We start from the raw sequence: 18,420 nt of genomic DNA, 5'->3' as shown, positions 1-18,420 counted from the left end.
GTTCCTATTCAGCCATCTTCGAACCGCACCCCTTTTGACCTTCTTTTAATTGTTTATCCTTTTCTTACTGATTCATAAGATTTCGTTACATGTCCTTTGTCTTTCACATGTGCTGTAGATATCTTCTCCATGTTTGTCCTATTAATATTTCTTTTCACTTTATGATGTCTTTTGTTTTTTTCATTTTATGTTTTGTGCTGTCTGAATTTTATTCAACTCAGCAAATATTTGTTGAACACCTACTATGCACCATTCTAGGCATTGGAGATATAACACTGAACAAAATAAACAAAAATCCCTGCTTTCGTGAAGCTTACCGTTCTACTTGAGAAAGGAAGAGAGAAAGAGTAAAGAATTAAATGAACAAGATAAGGTACAATGGGTCATACCTGTAATACACTTTGGGAGGCTGAGGTGGGCTCATTGCTTGAGCCCAGGAGTTCAAGAACAGCCTGGGCAACATGGCAAAACCCTGTCTCTACAAAAAATGCAAAAATTAGCTGGGCATGGTAGCACCTGTAGTCCTAGCCAGCTACTTGAGAGGCTGAGGTCAAGGATTGATTGCTTGAGCCCAGGAGGCAGAGGTTGCAATGAGCCCAGATCACAGCACTCCAACTGAGGTGACACAGCGAGACCTCATCTCTCAAAAAAATAAAAAGTATTACATGAATGAAATACAAAATATGTCAGAAGTGATAGGTATGGTGAAGAAGAAGAAAAAAAAAAAGGGAAGATATGAATAGGCAGTGTGGGGATAGGGAGGGGTGTTATTTTAGTAAAATGGTTAGGAAAGAGCTAACTTAGAAGATGACTTTTGAGCAATAGCTTTAAGGAGATATTTGGGCATAGGGCCTAAGTTCTAAGAAACTGATATGGGAGCAAGCTTGATATGTTCAAGAAACATCAAGTATGGATTAACTGGAATAAGTGGGCTTGGCGTGTAGTAGTAGATTAGATCAGCAATGTAATGGGACAAGATTCTTTAGGACTTTGTAGACCATTGTAAGAATTTTTGCTTTTCCTCTTGAGCAAGATGGGAAACCATTGGAGGGTTTTCAGTGGAGTAACGTAATCTGACTTTAGGCTCACATAAGCACCTTTGTTGAAAATAGACTGGGAGGCAAGTGCAGAAGCAGAGAAAACTTTGGGCTTTTGCAGTAATCCAAGGGAGAAATGATGACGGTACTAGCCGAGTAGTCCAGTCCAAGTGTGAGAAGTGGTCAGATTCTAGATATATGTTGAAAGTAGAATTGACAGGGTTTAGCAGACCACTTGTTTGTGGCAAGAGAAAAAGACAAAGCCAACTCTAATGCTTTTAAGCCTGAGTAACTGGGAGTACAGATTTGTCGTTTATGTAAATTGGAAAGATTGCCTGGAGAACAGGGTTTTTATTGTTGTTGTTTGTTTGTTTTTTAATAGGGCAGGGGATATATGGGGAGATTTAAAGTTCAGATTTGGACATTTTTTGGCATATCAGACATCTGAGTAGAAATGTTGGGTAGTCAGTTGGATATACAAGTTCAACTTGTTCAGAGTTGTTCAGGCTACAGCTGTAAATTTGAGAGTCCTCAGGATATAAATAGTATTTAAGGTCATGACTGGATGAGATCACCAAGGGAATTAGTGCAGACTGCAAAGAAGAGAAGCGCTTAGTGCAGGAACTGAGCCCTGCCAGTGTTAAAAAGCCAGGGAGATGCCAGGCCCGGTGGCTCACGCCTGTAATCCCAGCACTTCGGGAGGCTGAGGCAGGTGGATCACCTGAGGTCAGGAGTTTGAAACCAGCCTGGCCAACATAGTGAAACCCCATCTCTACTAAAAATACAAAAAAAAAAAAAAAATTAGCCGGCATGGTGGCAAGTGCCTGTAATCCCAGCCACTCGGGAGGCTGAGGCAGGAGAATCGCTTGAACCCAGGAGGCGGAGGTTGCAGTGAACCGAAATTGCGCCATTGCACTCCAGCCTGGGCAATAAGAGCAAAACTCCTGTCTCAAAAAAAAAAAAAAAAAAAAAGCCAGGGAGTTGAGAAGGAGCCAGCTAAAGATACCGAGAAGGAAAGGCTAGTGAAATAAGAGGAAAACAAGGAGAATGAGGTGTCCTGGAAGCCAAGTAAAGAAAAGTGTTTTTAAGAGGAGGAAGTGATCAGTTGTATCATGATGCTAATAGGTCAAGTAATATGAATACTGAAAATTAACTTTTGCACTTTGCAATGTGGTGGCCATTCAGTGACCTTGACAGGAGCAGTCAGTGGCATAAGAAGGGCAAAAGTCTGGGCTCTAGGGAAGGGGGTAAGGAGAAGAATTGGAGGCAGAAGATGAAAGGAACAAGTTTCCTTCATTTAACAGTTGCTTTTAAAAAACAAAATGAGTTAACAGCAAATACAATTAGTTATTTTACATGAATATAATTAAAATTTTGGAAATCTCGTTGCTGTTTCATGGTTGCTAAATACCATGTATGCTAATATGAATTGATTTCAGGCATTTTGATTACAGATTTAGTATATTTCTGTGTAAGATAACTGACAGAAACTATTAAGTCAGGGAAGTTCCTCTCAATTCCTAATTTAAGGTTTTATCATTTTTTTAAAGCATGGTGATTATTTTTTATTTTTTCCCTGCATTTATTGAAAATGGCTCTAAGATTTATCTCCTTTATTTGTGTTAGATTACATTGATAGATTTTTTTCTGATGTTGGACCATCCTTTCATTCTTAGGAAAAAAATCCTTCTTGGTCACATAAAGTTTAATAAGTATTACTATTACTGTTTTTATTTTGTGCTTTTTAAAATTAATTGATTTTATCACATTTTATTTTAGAATAAGATTGATTTTTTAATTGTCTCGTATCATCATTGTCTAATTTTGATGTCAAGGTTATATTAGCGTAATAAAATGAGTAGTTTTACTTCTTTTACTATTTTCTTAAATAGTTGACATATGAAAAGATTAGCTGTTTCTTGAAGATCCAAGAAAGCTACCTTTCTGCATCTGCGCTTGGTGTCTCTTTCAAGAAGGGGACACTTAATTACCATTTAATTTCTTTAAGAGTTAGTGACTGGCCGGGCGCGGTGGCTCACGCCTGTAATCCCAGCACTTTGGGAGGCCGAGATGGGCGGATCACGAGGTCAGGAGATCGAGACCATCCTGGCGAACACCGTGAAACCCCATCTCTGCTAAAAAATACAAAAAAAACTAGCCGGGCGAGGTGGCGGGCGCCTGTAGTCCCAGCTACTCGGGAGGCTGAGGCAGAAGAATGGCGTGAACCCGGGAGGCGGAGCTTGCAGTGAGCTGAGATCCGGCCACTGCACTCCAGCCCGGGCGACAGAGCGAGACTCCGTCTCAAAAAAAAAAAAAAAAAAAAAGAGTTAGTGACTATCAGTTTTGCATTGTTTTTAATAGGTTTCTAAACCAACTTTTAATTTGATTATCTTTGTTATCAATTTAATTTCAAAAATTATTTTTCTTTCCTTTCTTCTACTTCCTTAAGATTTACTCTTTTTCTGTTTTTCCTAAATTGAAATGCAATATGCATTCTGTTTTTCAATTGCTGTGGATTTCTGTTTTTTCAATGTATTATTTGTTTATTATTTATTATTCTTTTTGATGCTCAAATTGTCCAAAATATGGCCAATAGAAACTCCTTCAGTTGACACTTGTATTCTTTTGACATGTCTCCATTAAACTTTGAGCACTCCTTATTTTCTGGCATAAGATTTCCCAAACCTACCATGTATTTTCTCCTTGCCCTAGCCTTAGAATTAGCCATATTACTAATGGCTAATTAGTCTTTACTGAAGGGCTGTCCATTGTCTTTCTACTTCACCATTTTTCTGTCTTTAGAGTTCAGCATCTTTGCCAGGATAAAGTTAACACATAACATTCTCCTATTTTATAACAGCTTTCATTGTTAAAATGATTTAGCGGTGGGCCACTTGGGAAGTGGGAAGGAGTGCTTCTTTTTACCAGTAATGGAGTGATAGTGTACCAGTAACCTTCTTAAAATCTGAAGGTAAAGCCATCCTTACCTCAGCTCCATTGGGGGGTAGTATATGCCTTTGAAACAACTGGACTGCTTAAAGTATTAAGATACCTGGCTAAAATGGATGGCTTTAGCTGTGTACCCTAATGATATTGCTAGCTGAAATTGAAATGAAAGCTTAAAACACTTAGCAGGTGTCCTTGGGACAGAACAAAAACCAAAAGTAACTTGGAGTACTTAATGAATATTATATAAAATATCAGTTTCCATGGAAGTAATTCCTTTGGAAGAGTTACGTAGAAAGCTGTTGAGTTCTGCTTGAATTTCATTAAGGCAGTCAAAAATCCTATTGCTCTCTGAGTTATTTTGGTTCAGATAAGCTCAGTTTATTTGGATTTATGACAGAAAAAATGTTAATCAGGAATGTAAAGTTAAGAAGATGGATTTTGGAGCCCGCTCTGTTGCTTTTGGCTCTGTGTTGGCTATGGCTGTCAGTAAGAATGAGTATTTAAAAGTGACAGAACCCAGCTCCATGACCTAGAATGTGCTAAAAGCTACAGGGTAGTAAAGAGATAATCCTGACTCTACTTCAAAAGTTTTAATGGAGATTACAGAACAGACAATCCCGAATCTAGAAATGCAAAGGCAGCTCCTATTGCTATTTTACAGTTTCAGTGTAGATTTCTAGTCATCTTCTGACTTATGATGGTGATATGAGGGGATTATTGATATAGATATCATGTCTCACCACTTTAAAGATCAACCATAGATTTTGTAGCAATGCTTTAAAAAATGAATGAAAAATAAAAATATAAGCTTCCAGTATTTAATCTTTGAATAATTACTCAAAAAATTAACTGTATGGAATGAGGTGGCACACACCTATAGTCCCATCTACTTGGGAGGCTGAGGCAGGAAGATTGCTTGAGCCCGGGAGTTTGAGTCCAGCCTGGGCAACATAGTGAGACCGTGTCTCTTAAAAAAAATTCAGAATATTATATGATTGTAAGTAGAGGCTAAATGATTGAGACTATCATAACAACCATTATTGCTAATTTTAATCTAATTCAAATAATAATGTATCCCAAAAAAATCTAAAAGGAAAACCTTTGTGAAAATGATTATTTTCCATTTAATTTATTTTGGTGATTTTTCTGTTATATTCTTGTGTTTAATTTTAGATTGTACACTCTTTGTAATATAAACTATATTTATAGCTTACATTCTCTACAATGTTGGTAAAGTATCTTGGACATATTTATGCAATAAATACTTTCCAGCTGTTGGAGGTCTTTACCAAAGACTTAAGTCCCCACTCTGTACAAATCACTGTACAATTGTCATCTTTGGCAGAGAGCTGAAGTAAAAAATCTTGGCCAGAATTCTTTTGCTTAAACAAGGCAAATCATTGGAATGTTGAATTATTGAACAGTTTTTAAATTTGAAAACTGAAGTTTTGCTTTATCCAAGTTGTAATGATTTATATGATATTTATTTGCTTACCAGAACTCAAATAAAGCTCTTAGCTTATTAGTCACTCTTGATAAGACACAGTGAATGCTTGTTTAGCTTTCATCTATATCTCCACTCATGTTCATTAATTTTGTATTATTTTTCCTGGTTCTTCCTTTCATAAAGTGAACATACTATTTTTCCTTAAAGAAACTGTAAAAGGAGCTCTGTTTCATTAGGCATTAATTCCTCTTTTTTTTTTTTTTTTTTTTTTGAGACAGGGTCTCACTCTGCATGCTGGAGTGCAATGGCATGATCACGCCTCACTGCAGCCTCGACCTCCCGGGCTCAGGTGATCCCTCCCACCTCAGCTTCCGAAGTAGCTGGGACTACAGGCATGTGCCATCACACCTGGCTAAATTTTTTTGTATTTTTTATAGAGATGGGGTCTCACCATGTTGCCCAGGCTGGTCTTGAATTCCTGGGCTCAAGTGATCCATTCTCCTTGGCCTCCCAAAGTGCTGGGGTTACAGGCGTGAGCCACTGCGCCTCGCCAGTTCACTTTTTGATTTGATAAACAGTTCTGTTTTGGGAGTTAGTTATTCCCACAAGAAAAGAAAATTATATCCCTTGGTTCTCAGACCCATTTAAATTTTAAAAATTTAAAAAGTAAAAAATTATAGTTAATGAAGTAGGAAACTATTTCTTACCACTCTGGCTGTGAATAAAATAATAGTGAACATTTACTAGTAATGATAATGTCTTCCACTTCTTTGATATTTCCCTTCCTTTAGGAGGTACTTCAGTACTTATAAAACTCCAAATATTTTGTTATCTACCTGACTTTCCTATTAAATATGTAAAAGTTAATGGAATTTTATTTTCTCCTTAATTGTGTATAAATTTTCCCCATAGTATTTCTGAACATTTTTCTGAGCTTCTTAGTATTCCTGCTGCTTAAAGACTTACTCATCTAAAATAATAGTATAACCATCAAATGTCTATCTTATTTCCTTTGTTTACTTTTTTTAATGAAAAAGACTTTTTATTGATGAGCCTAGGAAAGAACATTTAAAATCTGTGAAATGCATACTATTTAATCTTATTTATTTTTTGTACAATATTAGGTCTATACCATAGACCTTATCTTTAAAAAGCAAAAGTTTTTTTCCCCTAGTTTGAAATATTTTGATCATAACAAAACTTTTTCCAGGATCTTCAGCCTGTTAAACAAGAAAACGAAAAACCCCTTCCAGAAAACATGGATGCATTTGAAAAAGTGAGAACAAAATTAGAAACACAGCCACAAGAAGAATATGAAATCATCAATGTGGAAGTAAGATATCTCATGTCTTTAAAAAAATTTTTTTATATTACCAATCGATGCAAATGAGATACCTTGTGGTTTAGAGACATAATCTACATCAAGATTATACTACTTTTGGCCTTTAAAATGTGCTGAAAAACTTAAAAAGCAAAGACTTCACAGATTGTGATCACACAATGTGATCCTTTACATCTTTCAATAAATGTAATGATCGAAACTAAGATGAATTTTCAACTGTAATATATTCTGGTTTTTGCAAACAATCAGTTCTGATTGAAAAAAAAAAAAATTAAGAGACAGGGTCTCACTATGTTGTCCAAGCTGATCTTGAACTCCTAGGCTCAAGGAACCCTCCCACCTCGGCCTCCCAAAGTGCTGAGATTATAGGTGTGAGCTGCCATGCCCAGCCCTGATTTAAGAATTTTTTAATGATTCTAAGGAGAAGTTCAAATGAAACTAGTTCATACTTTGTTATTATTTGAAAATTACTTGATTGTTTTGTCTAAATTTTTTAATAAAAGGAATTCACTTTAAGTAGTATAATACCATGAAAGCCAAGTATCTGTTTAACCATTTTATGGTTATCACAATCATAAATATTCAATCAAAATGAATTGAGGGCCGGCGCTCAGTGGCTTACGCCTGTAATCCCAGCACTTCGGGAGGTCAAGGTGGGCAGATCACCTGAGGTCAGGAGTTCAAGACTAGCCTAGCCAACATGGTGAAACCCCATCTCTACTAAAAATACAAAACTTAGCTGGGCATGGTGGCGGGTGCCTGTAGTCCTAGTCACTCGGGAGGCTGAGGCAGGAGAATCGCTTGAACTCAGGATGCAGAGGTTGCAGTGAGCTGAGATTGCACCACTGCACTCCAGCCTGGGCGACAGAGCAAGACTCTGTCTCAAAAAAAATAAAAAAAGAAAGAAAGAAATGAATTGAATTTTCAATACGATTGGAAAATAGAACCACAATAGGTGAAAATCACATACATAATAGAATAGAAATAGTAGGTTAAGAATAAGGAACTCCAGGTTCAAATTATGCCGCTAACAGATAATAAATGTGTTGTAAGCCACTGAAATCGTATCAACCAATCAATTACATTTAATACGTAGGCATTAGACAAGAACACTCTTTAAATTTTGGTAATATTCATTCTCTCAATTTCAAATTGTATTTGTCACCCTACAGCAGATGAAATAGTTTGTGTTAAATCAAGACTGTGTATAGTTGTTGGTGACAGCATATTTTAAAGGAAAGAGTCTCAGAAAGTTATTGACTGGGTTTTCAGGCTAGTCTGAGCCACAGTTTCCTCATCTGCATCATTTTGGATTATCTTAAAGATGCCACTTGATTTCTGTTAATTGACCCCCACTGTACAGGTATCAGATGTTTCTAAAATATAGCAGAAGTGGTTTGTACAATTGTGAGAACTAATAGATTTTGTTATACCTTTTCTTTATTGCCTCTTGTTTATCTATTAAAAACCCCGCTAGTGGTCATGAACATATGAAAACCATATCTTATCAACTATATTGTAAAAATGGTCAATTTTATATTTCATATGTATTTATTCACATACTTCAACAGGTCTGTTTTTGTAAGAGGCCTCATTTCATCTTCATCTTGAATAGTCAGACCATTAAAAGGTTAATTAAATTGGTTTTAAGTAAATTGCATGTTTCTTTTATCATCAGGTTAAACATGGTGGTTTTGTTTATTACCAAGAAGGTTGTTGCTTGGTTCGTTCCAAAGATGAAGAAGGTACACCACAGTTTTTCTTTTTACATGCTCTAATTTTCAGATTTCATATTTTTATAGGAAATTTACTAGTTTCTCAAAGATAGAGAAAAGATTTTTTTAAAGATTATTTCTGAATTTATTTAAATGACTAGTTTTTAATCTCTGGGTTTGTGTAAGATACAGACTCAGAAGCTTTGGCAGGGAGAATGGAGATGGCATCTAGCATTTTTTGAGCATCTGCTGTGTCTTAGGTACTATGCTAGGCACTTGACATATATTATTGATTGTCATTTATATTCACTTACTTTCTAGATTCTGTATGGTCTGTAAATACTAAACTAGACTATAACAATATCAAATAATGTCTCATAGGTTGATGCATGGAATAATATTGAATAGAATAAGGTAATATTAAATAACTTATTGTCAGTTTATGTGCAAGTTAAGCTGCCATTGTTGAAAGAAGCTAGGATATGATCTCTTACAGAATGGGAATTCTAATTTAAAACATTAAAATACAGTTTTAATTTTTTAAAGTACATCCTGTGAAAGTATCACTTTCATATTTTTCTTTATGCAGCAGACAATGATAATTATGAAGTTTTATTCAATTTGGAGGAACTTAAGTTAGACCAGCCCTTCATTGATTGTATCAGAGTTGCTCCAGATGAAAAATATGTGGCTGCCAAGATAAGAACTGAGGATTCTGAAGCATCTACCTGTGTAATTATAAAGCTCAGCGATCAGCCTGTAATGGAAGCTTCTTTCCCAAATGTGTCCAGTTTTGGTAAGCCACCAACCAAATAGTTCTCTGTTGAAAGGCAACAGTAACACTTTTGAAACATTTTTTTTGGCCCATGTGAGTGAGGGAGAAGGTGAATGCCTGATCCACATATCCCTGTGCACTATACATCTTCTTATGTACCTCTTATTCAGGAAACCTTGCCTTATTTAACTATATATCTAGATGGGTAATTTTGAAATACTCGTGTTTTTGAAAGAGTTATAATTAGAGTCCATGTCGTACAATACATTTTGATTTATCAGTAATTCTTTGCCAAATTATTATCTAGAATAAATTTTTACACGTAAGTCGCATCTTAATATTTTATTCAACTTTAAGCTTGAATATATTTTTTCAATTTCATGTTATTTTATAGAACTGTTAATAGCAAATTGCCCAAAGTCACTGCCCAAAGAACTTGGTATGTGTTAAACTAACCTATTTATCAATGGAAGCTGTGACATTTTTAGTAATAGAACTAACTTTAAATTTAGCATCTAGTGGTACATATGTTACATTTTGTCCTCTCTTTTCATATTCTGCCATCATTTTCTCCATTGTTTAAATTTTATTGCAGTGAATTGAAATTATACCCTAACTATTGAATTCTAAGACATATATTGTGTACATTTTAACTTGTGAAATCACGGTGCATATTATACAATGATTTACAATCACTGTCAGCCAGGTGGCAGTCATGATGTAATTGTGTGCAAACTTCTGTTGACAGCTTCTGGTGGGATCAAGAATCAGCGTAAAATTGTGTTTGGCAGTTGGAGATATCCTGTGGCTTGAAAGCAGACAGAGAAGGTGGTTTACACATGAGAGAAAGATGCAGTATTTCTTCACACTTACAGTTTCAAGTTGTAGATTGAAAGGGAATTCACCTCCTAAAAGCAAATGTGACTTTATCAATGTATTTGCTAAATATTGAGCATTTAGCTCTTATTTAGAAACTTGAGTACCCTGAGACTGATAACTACTTGAAACCTTGGAATGGTGTAGTAGTGGTTTATTCTCAGGAAAGCTCTCTGGCTTATATACAGCACAGATTAGATACTGTCAAATATTTAGATTTCCAGGGATAAACTTGTACATGTTCTCATTGGCATTCAGAATTAGAATGTGCTGTGCCTTTTTTTTTTTAAATGGTATGCAGTTGATTATGTTTAATTCTCTCATTATTTTCTTTCAGAATGGGTAAAGGATGAGGAAGATGAAGATGTTTTATTCTACACCTTCCAGAGGAACCTTCGCTGTCATGACGTATATCGAGCCACTTTTGGTGATAACAAACGTAATGAACGTTTTTACACAGAAAAAGACCCAAGGTACTAAAGTAATATAATTAAATCTTTTTCTCCAGAACATTTCTCCAGTTATTTAAAGTACTGACCTTGGTTGACTTAAAATGTTTATTTTGGTTGGAACCAGGAATAATAAGGCTAAAACGATCATTCTTTTATTAGTTGTTTGTATTCAAAATTGGAGTCTGGTAATATTCAAAATCAGAGTAAATACAAATATGTCACCACCATTTTATTAAAAACTGAAATTGATTTTGTGAATTACAACATAGTTCATTCATGTAAATTCATGACGACCTAGAACTGCTAGATTGTGAACAGACTGAGTCTATTTTACCTTCGCATGTTAATTTATAAGCATATTAATTGATAAGGGTGCCAGGTTTGTATAGTGCTATTTAGTCAGTGTCTATTGCTTAAATAAATGGTATACTTAGATAGGCATCTCTCTTTCAAACTAAAACTTTACCCTTGTTCCTGATGATTGTTGAGTACCTTTTAACCATTAAATTCTTAGTAATATATAGAAGAATTTAAAGTATGTGTTGTTACTAAATTATAAATTAAAATTCAAAAATGTATTATTGGCCGGGCGCGGTGGCTCAAGCCTGTAATCCCAGCACTTTGGGAGGCCGAGACGGGCAGATCACGAAGGTCAGGAGATCGAGACCATCCTGGCTAACACGGTGAAACCCCGTCTCTACTAAAAAATACAAAAAACTAGCCGGGCGAGGTGGCGGGCGCCTGTAGTCCCAGCTACTCGGGAGGCTGAGGCAGGAGAATGGCGTGAACCCGGGAGGCAGAGCTTGCAGTGAGCCGAGATCTGGCCACTGCACTCCAGCCTGGGCGACAGAGCGAGACTCCGTCTCAAAAAAAAAAAAAAAATGTATTATTGTGCTAGGTGAAAAAATTGAATATATGTTATGGTTTCAATTGGATATCAAGGAAAAAAGATGCATTTTTTAGAAGATTGAAAGGAAATATACCCAAAGCACTAACAATGGTTTTTTTTCTACTTTTCTTTTTGTAATAAGCATTATTATTATTTTTATAATCATAGAGAAAATGTATTTTAAATTTAAAAATAAGTATCAATAGAAATAATTGGAAAAAAGATTAACATCTAGTTCTTTACATTTCTTATATTTTTTAGACACATTTTACCCTAGAGCCACTTGTGTTCTCACTTCTTGTAACCACATATCTACCAACTATTTGATCACATAGTGATCAAATATATATAAACAAAAATATATAAAAACAGCAAAGAAAGTGTTGAAAATAAAGAGCAAAGTAGGGTAGGGGGCTTGCCCTACAATTATATATTAAAGCATATAAAGCAATAACAGTAAAAATAATAAAAATTTATAGACAAATAATAGAGCCTAGAATAAATAACTCTAAAACAGATCTTAGTATATATGAAAATTTATAGGATAAAAGGCATCACAAACTAATGAAAAACGAATGGGTGTTATTTTATAATGCAGTGGGAAATACTACTTGGAAAAAAATAATTTTCATCATTGCATATGTCAGCATACATTCCTAAGGGATTTAAAGAATCCATTGAGAAAAATAATTTTTTTAATTAGATGAAAATATAAGCTTTTTACTCACCTTGGTTGGAATATTTTTGAAACATAAAATCAATATAAGAAATTACAAAGGGTAGTAGCAGTCTCGATTACCTAAAATATTAAACTCCAGTCAAAAACTACAAAAACTATTGTAAATCGTTAAAATCTAGGTAACAAAATGGAGGAAAGTGTTTTCAACAAAAAGACAAGTTTATATTCTTAATTTTTTTTTTTTTTTTTTTTTGAAATGGAGTCTCGTTCTGTTGCCCAGACTAGAGTGCAGTGTTGCGATCTCAGCTCACTGCAACCTCTGCCTCCCAGGTTCAAGCGATTCTCCTGCCTCAGCCTACCAGGTAGCTGGGATTACAGGCACCTGCCACCATACCTGGCTAACTTTTGTATTTTTTGTAGAGATGGGGTTTCACCATGTTGGCCAGAGTGGTCTTGAACTCCTGATCTCAGGTGATCTGCCTGCTTTGGCCTCCCAAAGTGCTGGGATTACAGGTGTGAGCCACTGCACCCAGCCAATATTCTTAATTTATAAAGAACTATTTACATATTCATAATTTAAGCTACATTCCAAGTTTAAAATAGATACAGACATTTCACAAAAGACAAACGACTGACAAATAAACATGGTAATGTGATCCAATACAGAAGAAATTTTACCAAACTATAAGCAGCTGTTATTTGAGGACACTGGGATTCTATTTTTCAGTAGTTTCAGTATAAATTACTTTTATAATAAGGAAAACTATAAATATAACATTTAAAGCCACCCAGTACGTTAGTATAGTGCTTCTAGGATATTATTTGATTATATTCATCAAGTCATAAAAATACACTTAATTATTAAATTAGTATTTCCATTTCTAAAAATTTGTCCTGGGAAAATAATTTTGAAGATCATGGAAGGGGAAAATATCTTCATGAATATGTTCCTTGTTATATTGTTTATTATAATGAAATATTAAAATCTAAATTTTTTTTTTTTTTTTTTTTTTTTTTTTTTTTTTTTTTTTTTTGAGACAGAGTCTCGCGCTGTGTCACCCAGGCTGGAGTGCAGTGGCGCGATCTCGGCTCACTGCAAGCTCCGCCTCCCAGGTTCACGCCATTCTCCTGCCTCAGCCTCCGAGTAGCTGGGACTACAGGCGCCCGCCACCACGCCCGGCTAGTTTTTTTTTTGTATTTTTAGTAGAGACGGGGTTTCACCATGTTAGCCAGGATGGTCTCGATCTGCTGACCTCGTGATCCACCCGCCTCGGCCTCCCAAAGTGCTGGGATTACAGGCTTGAGCCACCGCGCCCGGCCTAAAATCTAAATTTTTAAGAATTATCACATATATTAGGTAGCCATTAAACCTGTTATAATATTAGGTAGCCATTAAAAATAGTAATCACAAAGACTTTCAACTCATGTAGCGAGAAAATTGATATATGAAATAAGAAATACAGAATCAAAAATTGTATCTATATTATAATTACATCTATTTAAAGACATGCATGAAATATAAATATACCTTAGAAGGAAAAATATAAAAAAGTAAAATAGCTATGTTAATGTTTTAAATGTGTTACATTAGTAAGATTGTGAGGGGTTTTCTTCCTATTCTATTTTGTTGTGAAAAAACTGGGAGAAAGGGAAAAAAAAAATCCAAGATGCATACAGAGAAAGAAGAAAATAAAAATAACTCCGTGTCTCTTTTATTCCCTATTTGTGTCTCCTATAGAAATTTTATCTCCTCTTCTCAGCAAAAGCTGTATTATCTACTCATGTGATTGAGATACGACATCTGTAGTTTACCTTGAAATGCATCCAAATAAAGATGGATTAATAGATGCATAGATATGTGATAAAATAAATATAGCAAAGTGTTAGCAATGATGGAATTGAGATGGTTTTTTCAACTTTTCTGTATTTTTGAAAAACATTCATGATAAAATGTTAGAAGTAAATGATTTTGAATGCCCTTTAGGAGAAAATGAGAAAAATAATAGCTAACTGTTAAAGTTACAAGTGATATTCACTAAGGAATTATTTTTATTTCCTATCTGCATTGTAAATCAACATGTATACCGACCACCTCTGAGATACTGTCCTTAACAAGGTAGCATGCATCTGAAATAAACTGTGATCTCATGTTTCTCTCTCTCTCTCTAGCTACTTTGTTTTCCTTTATCTTACAAAAGATAGTCGTTTCCTCACCATAAATATTATGAACAAGACTACTTCTGAAGTGTGGTTGATAGATGGCCTGAGCCCTTGGGACCCACCAGTGCTTATTCAGAAGCGAATACATGGGGTCCTTTACTATGTTGAACACAGAGATGATGAATTATACATTCTCACTAATGTTGGAGAGCCTACAGAATTTAAGGTAATCCTAGATGCTCCTTGTTCCCATTTGGGCTGTTAAGAAGTATCACACTTTGATCAACAACATTTCTTGCTCCCAGAGCTCACTGTTTTATAAATTGATGCCACCTTCCTATGTATAACCAATCCCACTTTTCCCTTAGAGCTAATGCTTCTACATATTTTCATTGTGCCTAAAAAGTTAGTAAATAAAACATATTCTGTCCTGAGTTTATGTTATCAAAATCAAACTTAGTAGCTTAAAAGAGCAAACTTATAAACTCGTGATTTTATGAGTTGGCAATTTGGATTGATCTCAGCTAGGCAGTTCTTCTGCTGGTATCAGCTAAGCTCACTGATGTATCTGTAGTCAATCAGCTAGCTGTCAATGCCCTCACTCAAATGTCCAGTGGTTGGCTAAGCACTGGGTCATACTGTCTCGCCACCCAGCAGGCTAGTCAGGACTCATTCATATGGTGATGGTCACATTTTATCCCTGATGTAGAGTTAGTTCCTTCAGCTCTTCATAAAATAGTGAGGACTAGTATGGTCTAGTTCTCAGTGATTTCATCTCTGGATGCTGTAGCCTTCATGTTTTCTTACCTGTATGTCTTCTAACTTTGTTCCATGTAGCTAATGAGAACAGCAGCTGATACCCCTGCAATTATGAATTGGGATTTATTTTTTACAATGAAGAGAAATACAAAAGTGATAGACTTGGACATGTTTAAGGATCACTGTGTTCTATTTCTGAAGCACAGCAATCTCCTTTATGTTAATGTGATTGGTCTGGCTGATGATTCAGTTCGGTCTCTAAAGGTATGTTTAATTTTCAGAAGTTAATACTATTAATCAAAATATATATGCAGTTTAGTTTAACAGAACATCACATTTTGAATAGTGGCAGCAGTGTTCTTTTTCTTAAAAGGAATTTAATTTAAATGGAATTTAGCAAACTCACTGTTGGGTTTAGGAGGGTTATCTTAGAATTACTTAGAGGATCTTGCTTTTTATGCAGTTTTACTTAAAACAGTGTCTTATGGCATGGACTTCAGAAGTAGAGTTAAGTGCTAATATTTCTCTTTCTGTATTTCTCTATGCCTCATATATCTCTACAACTTTAGGTATAGCAATAACTCAGGCCAAACTTGGTAACTAGTGCCTAAAAACTGACTGCTGCTCCCCTGTCCCACATCCCCAAAGGGACAGTAGTGGTACCCACTGTGTTTTTAGCCACTACATGCTTGTGTCTGCATCATCTTCTCTCTGCCAGTTTTCTTATCCACGGGGAATGCAGTGAGCAAACTTTGGTTTCTTTCAATGTAGGAGTAGCAGTGATCGCTACAGCAGCACAGAAGGGTAATAGAGGCAAGACTGCTTGGCAAGCTGACTAGTTGATACTGCTTGTGGCTACCAGGAAAGATAACCTGCCTTCACAAGTGAACTTCCTAAAATTGGTGAATGACAACCTTATTGCCTAGTTTTAAAGCAGCATTAACATGTGAGTTAAGGTAGTAGGCACTGAAGGGAAGAGGATGGCTTCCATTTTGTTTGATATGAAAAGAGTTATTGAGCCAGTTGATGAGCAAACAGCATAGACCACTTATATGTCCCTAACTCCAGTATTGTTAAAACTCCTGTCAAAATGCAATTTCAATCAATTCAGTGGCTTTTTATTGAACTTTTATGTGCACAATACTGTATTGGGCATTATAGAGTCGAAAGCTGTTAAAGTAGAATATCCTAGCCTTAAGGAGGATATAGTTAATAAGATTAGACTAGTACACAAAGGTCAAGTATATCATGGATTTAAATAAGTAATATCAAAAACATAAAATGTGCTGTGGGGCTCAAACTAGAGAAAGAAGGCCCAGGCAAGCTTTTGGTAAAGTTGGTTGAATGTGAAGTAAACCAAAGAGGAGAGATAGGATTTTGACAGGTGGAGAGGGGATGGTATTCCAAGATGAGAAAGCCATCAAATGAAGCGCTATGCTCTGACATTCAGAAAATGTTTGGGGAACTGTTAATTGTTCTGTTTTATTAAAGCGCTATACATTTCTAGGGGATGAAGCCATGATTTGACTTTTCGTGAGTGTCAATTTGAGGAATTTATTAATAAATTATGAAAGGTAACATTTGAAGTTTTTGAGCAAGGGAATGGTTTGAGGAGTGACAGCCATATTAGGATACACTAAACGAAAAAGAAGTAAGCGGCAGGAAGCTAGTTTTGAGATTGTTTTATTGGTATAAATAAGATATAACAAGGACCTGAAACAACTGAAATTCTCCAGCTACTCCCTAAAATCAGAAGATCAAATGTAATGTCCAGTCTCTTAGGACACTATGTAAGTATCCTAAAACCAAAATGGTATTTCCTTATTGTCTTCATCTGCTGGAGTGCAAAGTATTTCTTTTCACTTGCTAATTTTTAAAATTTTAATATTATTATTTTAGATAATATTTCTTTTTTTTTAACTTTTATTTTACTTTCAGGGGTACATGTGCAGGTTGGTTTAATAGATAAATTGTGTGTCACAGGGGTTTAATATACCTATTATTTTGTCACTCAGGTAATAAGCATAGTACACAATAGGTAGTTTTTCAGTCCTCACCCTCCTTTAACCCTCACATAGGCCCCAGTGTCTGTTACTCTCTTCTTTGTGTCTATATGGACTCAAATGTTTCGCTCCCACTTTTAAGTGAGAACATGTGGTGTTTGATTTTCTGTTCCTCTGTTGGCTTGCTTAGGATAATGGCCTCTAGCTTCATCCATGTTGCTGCAAAGAACATTATCTCTTTCTTTTTTACGGCTGTGTAGTATTCTGTGGTGTATCTGTACCACATTTTCTGTATGCAGTCTATCACTGATGGACATTTAGGTTGATTCCATGTCTTTGCTATTGTGATGAACATAATGTGTGCTGTGTCTTTATGGTAGAGCGATTTGTATTCCTTTGGTTATATACCCAATAATGGGACTGCTGAGTCAAATCATAGTTCTGTTTTACATTCTTTGAGAAATTCCCAAACTGCTTTCCACAGTGGCTGAACTTACATTTCCACTAGCAGTGTATAAGCTTTCCCTTTTTTCTACAGCCTCACCAGCATCTGTTATATTTTAACTTTGTAACTACAGTCATGCTAACTGATGTGAGATGGTATCTCATGTGGTTTTGATTTGCATTCCTCTAATGATTAGTGATGTTGAGCATATTGTTTTCGTATGCTTGTTGGCTGCATGTATGTCTTCTTTTAAAAATGTCTGTTCATGTCCTTTGCCCACTTTTTTATGGTGGTGGGGTTTTTTTCTGTTTTTGTCTGTTTTGCTTGTTAATTTAAGTTCCTTATAAATTCTGGATACTAGACCTTTGTCAGATGCATAATTTGTGAATATTTCCTCCCATTCTGTAGGTTGTCTGTTTACTCTGTTGATAGTTTATTTTGTTGTACAGGAGCTCTTTAGTTTCCATTTGCCAATTTTTGGTTTTGTTGCAATTGCTTTGGCATCTTTGTCATAAAATCTTAGCCCTTGTCTAGAATTATATTTCCTAGGTTTTCTTCAAGGGTTTTTATAGTCTTAGATTTTACATTTAAGTCTTCAATTCATCTTGAGTTGATTTTTATATATGATGTAAGGAAGGGATCCAGTTTTCCATCTTCTGCCTATGGCTAACCATTTATATGTTAACTGGTGCTAAATTTAGACATTTTCAGTTGGGAAACTGGTGGAGCATCTATTCTTATTTCAATCTGTATGAATAGGAATGGGAGAGGATATATAATTTCTAGCAATGCACTTGTTACAACAAAATTCTATGTCAGGAAAGTTAGAAATGTCATGTGGAGTTTACTCTGCTATATGATTTGACTTCTAAGTAAATAATGACCTTTTATA

The 18,420-nt window shown here is 35.4% G+C and overlaps 1 protein-coding gene across 5 annotated transcripts in view; it reads left to right on the top strand.

Moving 5' to 3' along the window:
- The window catches only part of PREPL (prolyl endopeptidase like), a 52,743-nt gene that overhangs the window by 17,540 nt on the left and 16,783 nt on the right, over positions 1-18,420 (top strand). For all 5 annotated transcript variants that reach the window (XM_025354826.1, XM_025354823.1, XM_025354824.1 and 2 more), the window contains 6 exons: positions 6,644-6,766; positions 8,454-8,520; positions 9,080-9,286; positions 10,479-10,614; positions 14,331-14,547; positions 15,159-15,344. In XM_025354826.1, the coding sequence (XP_025210611.1) occupies positions 6,692-6,766; positions 8,454-8,520; positions 9,080-9,286; positions 10,479-10,614; positions 14,331-14,547; positions 15,159-15,344 (888 nt within the window). In that variant the 5' untranslated portion in view covers positions 6,644-6,691. The remainder of the gene's footprint in view (positions 1-6,643; positions 6,767-8,453; positions 8,521-9,079; positions 9,287-10,478; positions 10,615-14,330; positions 14,548-15,158; positions 15,345-18,420) is intronic.

The sequence above is a fragment of the Theropithecus gelada genome, chromosome 13 (assembly GCF_003255815.1).
Source record: "Theropithecus gelada isolate Dixy chromosome 13, Tgel_1.0, whole genome shotgun sequence".
Taxonomy (NCBI): domain Eukaryota; kingdom Metazoa; phylum Chordata; class Mammalia; order Primates; family Cercopithecidae; genus Theropithecus; species Theropithecus gelada.
The sequence above is the reverse complement of the archived record's forward strand: the minus strand, read 5'-3'. Positions and strand labels throughout refer to the sequence as shown.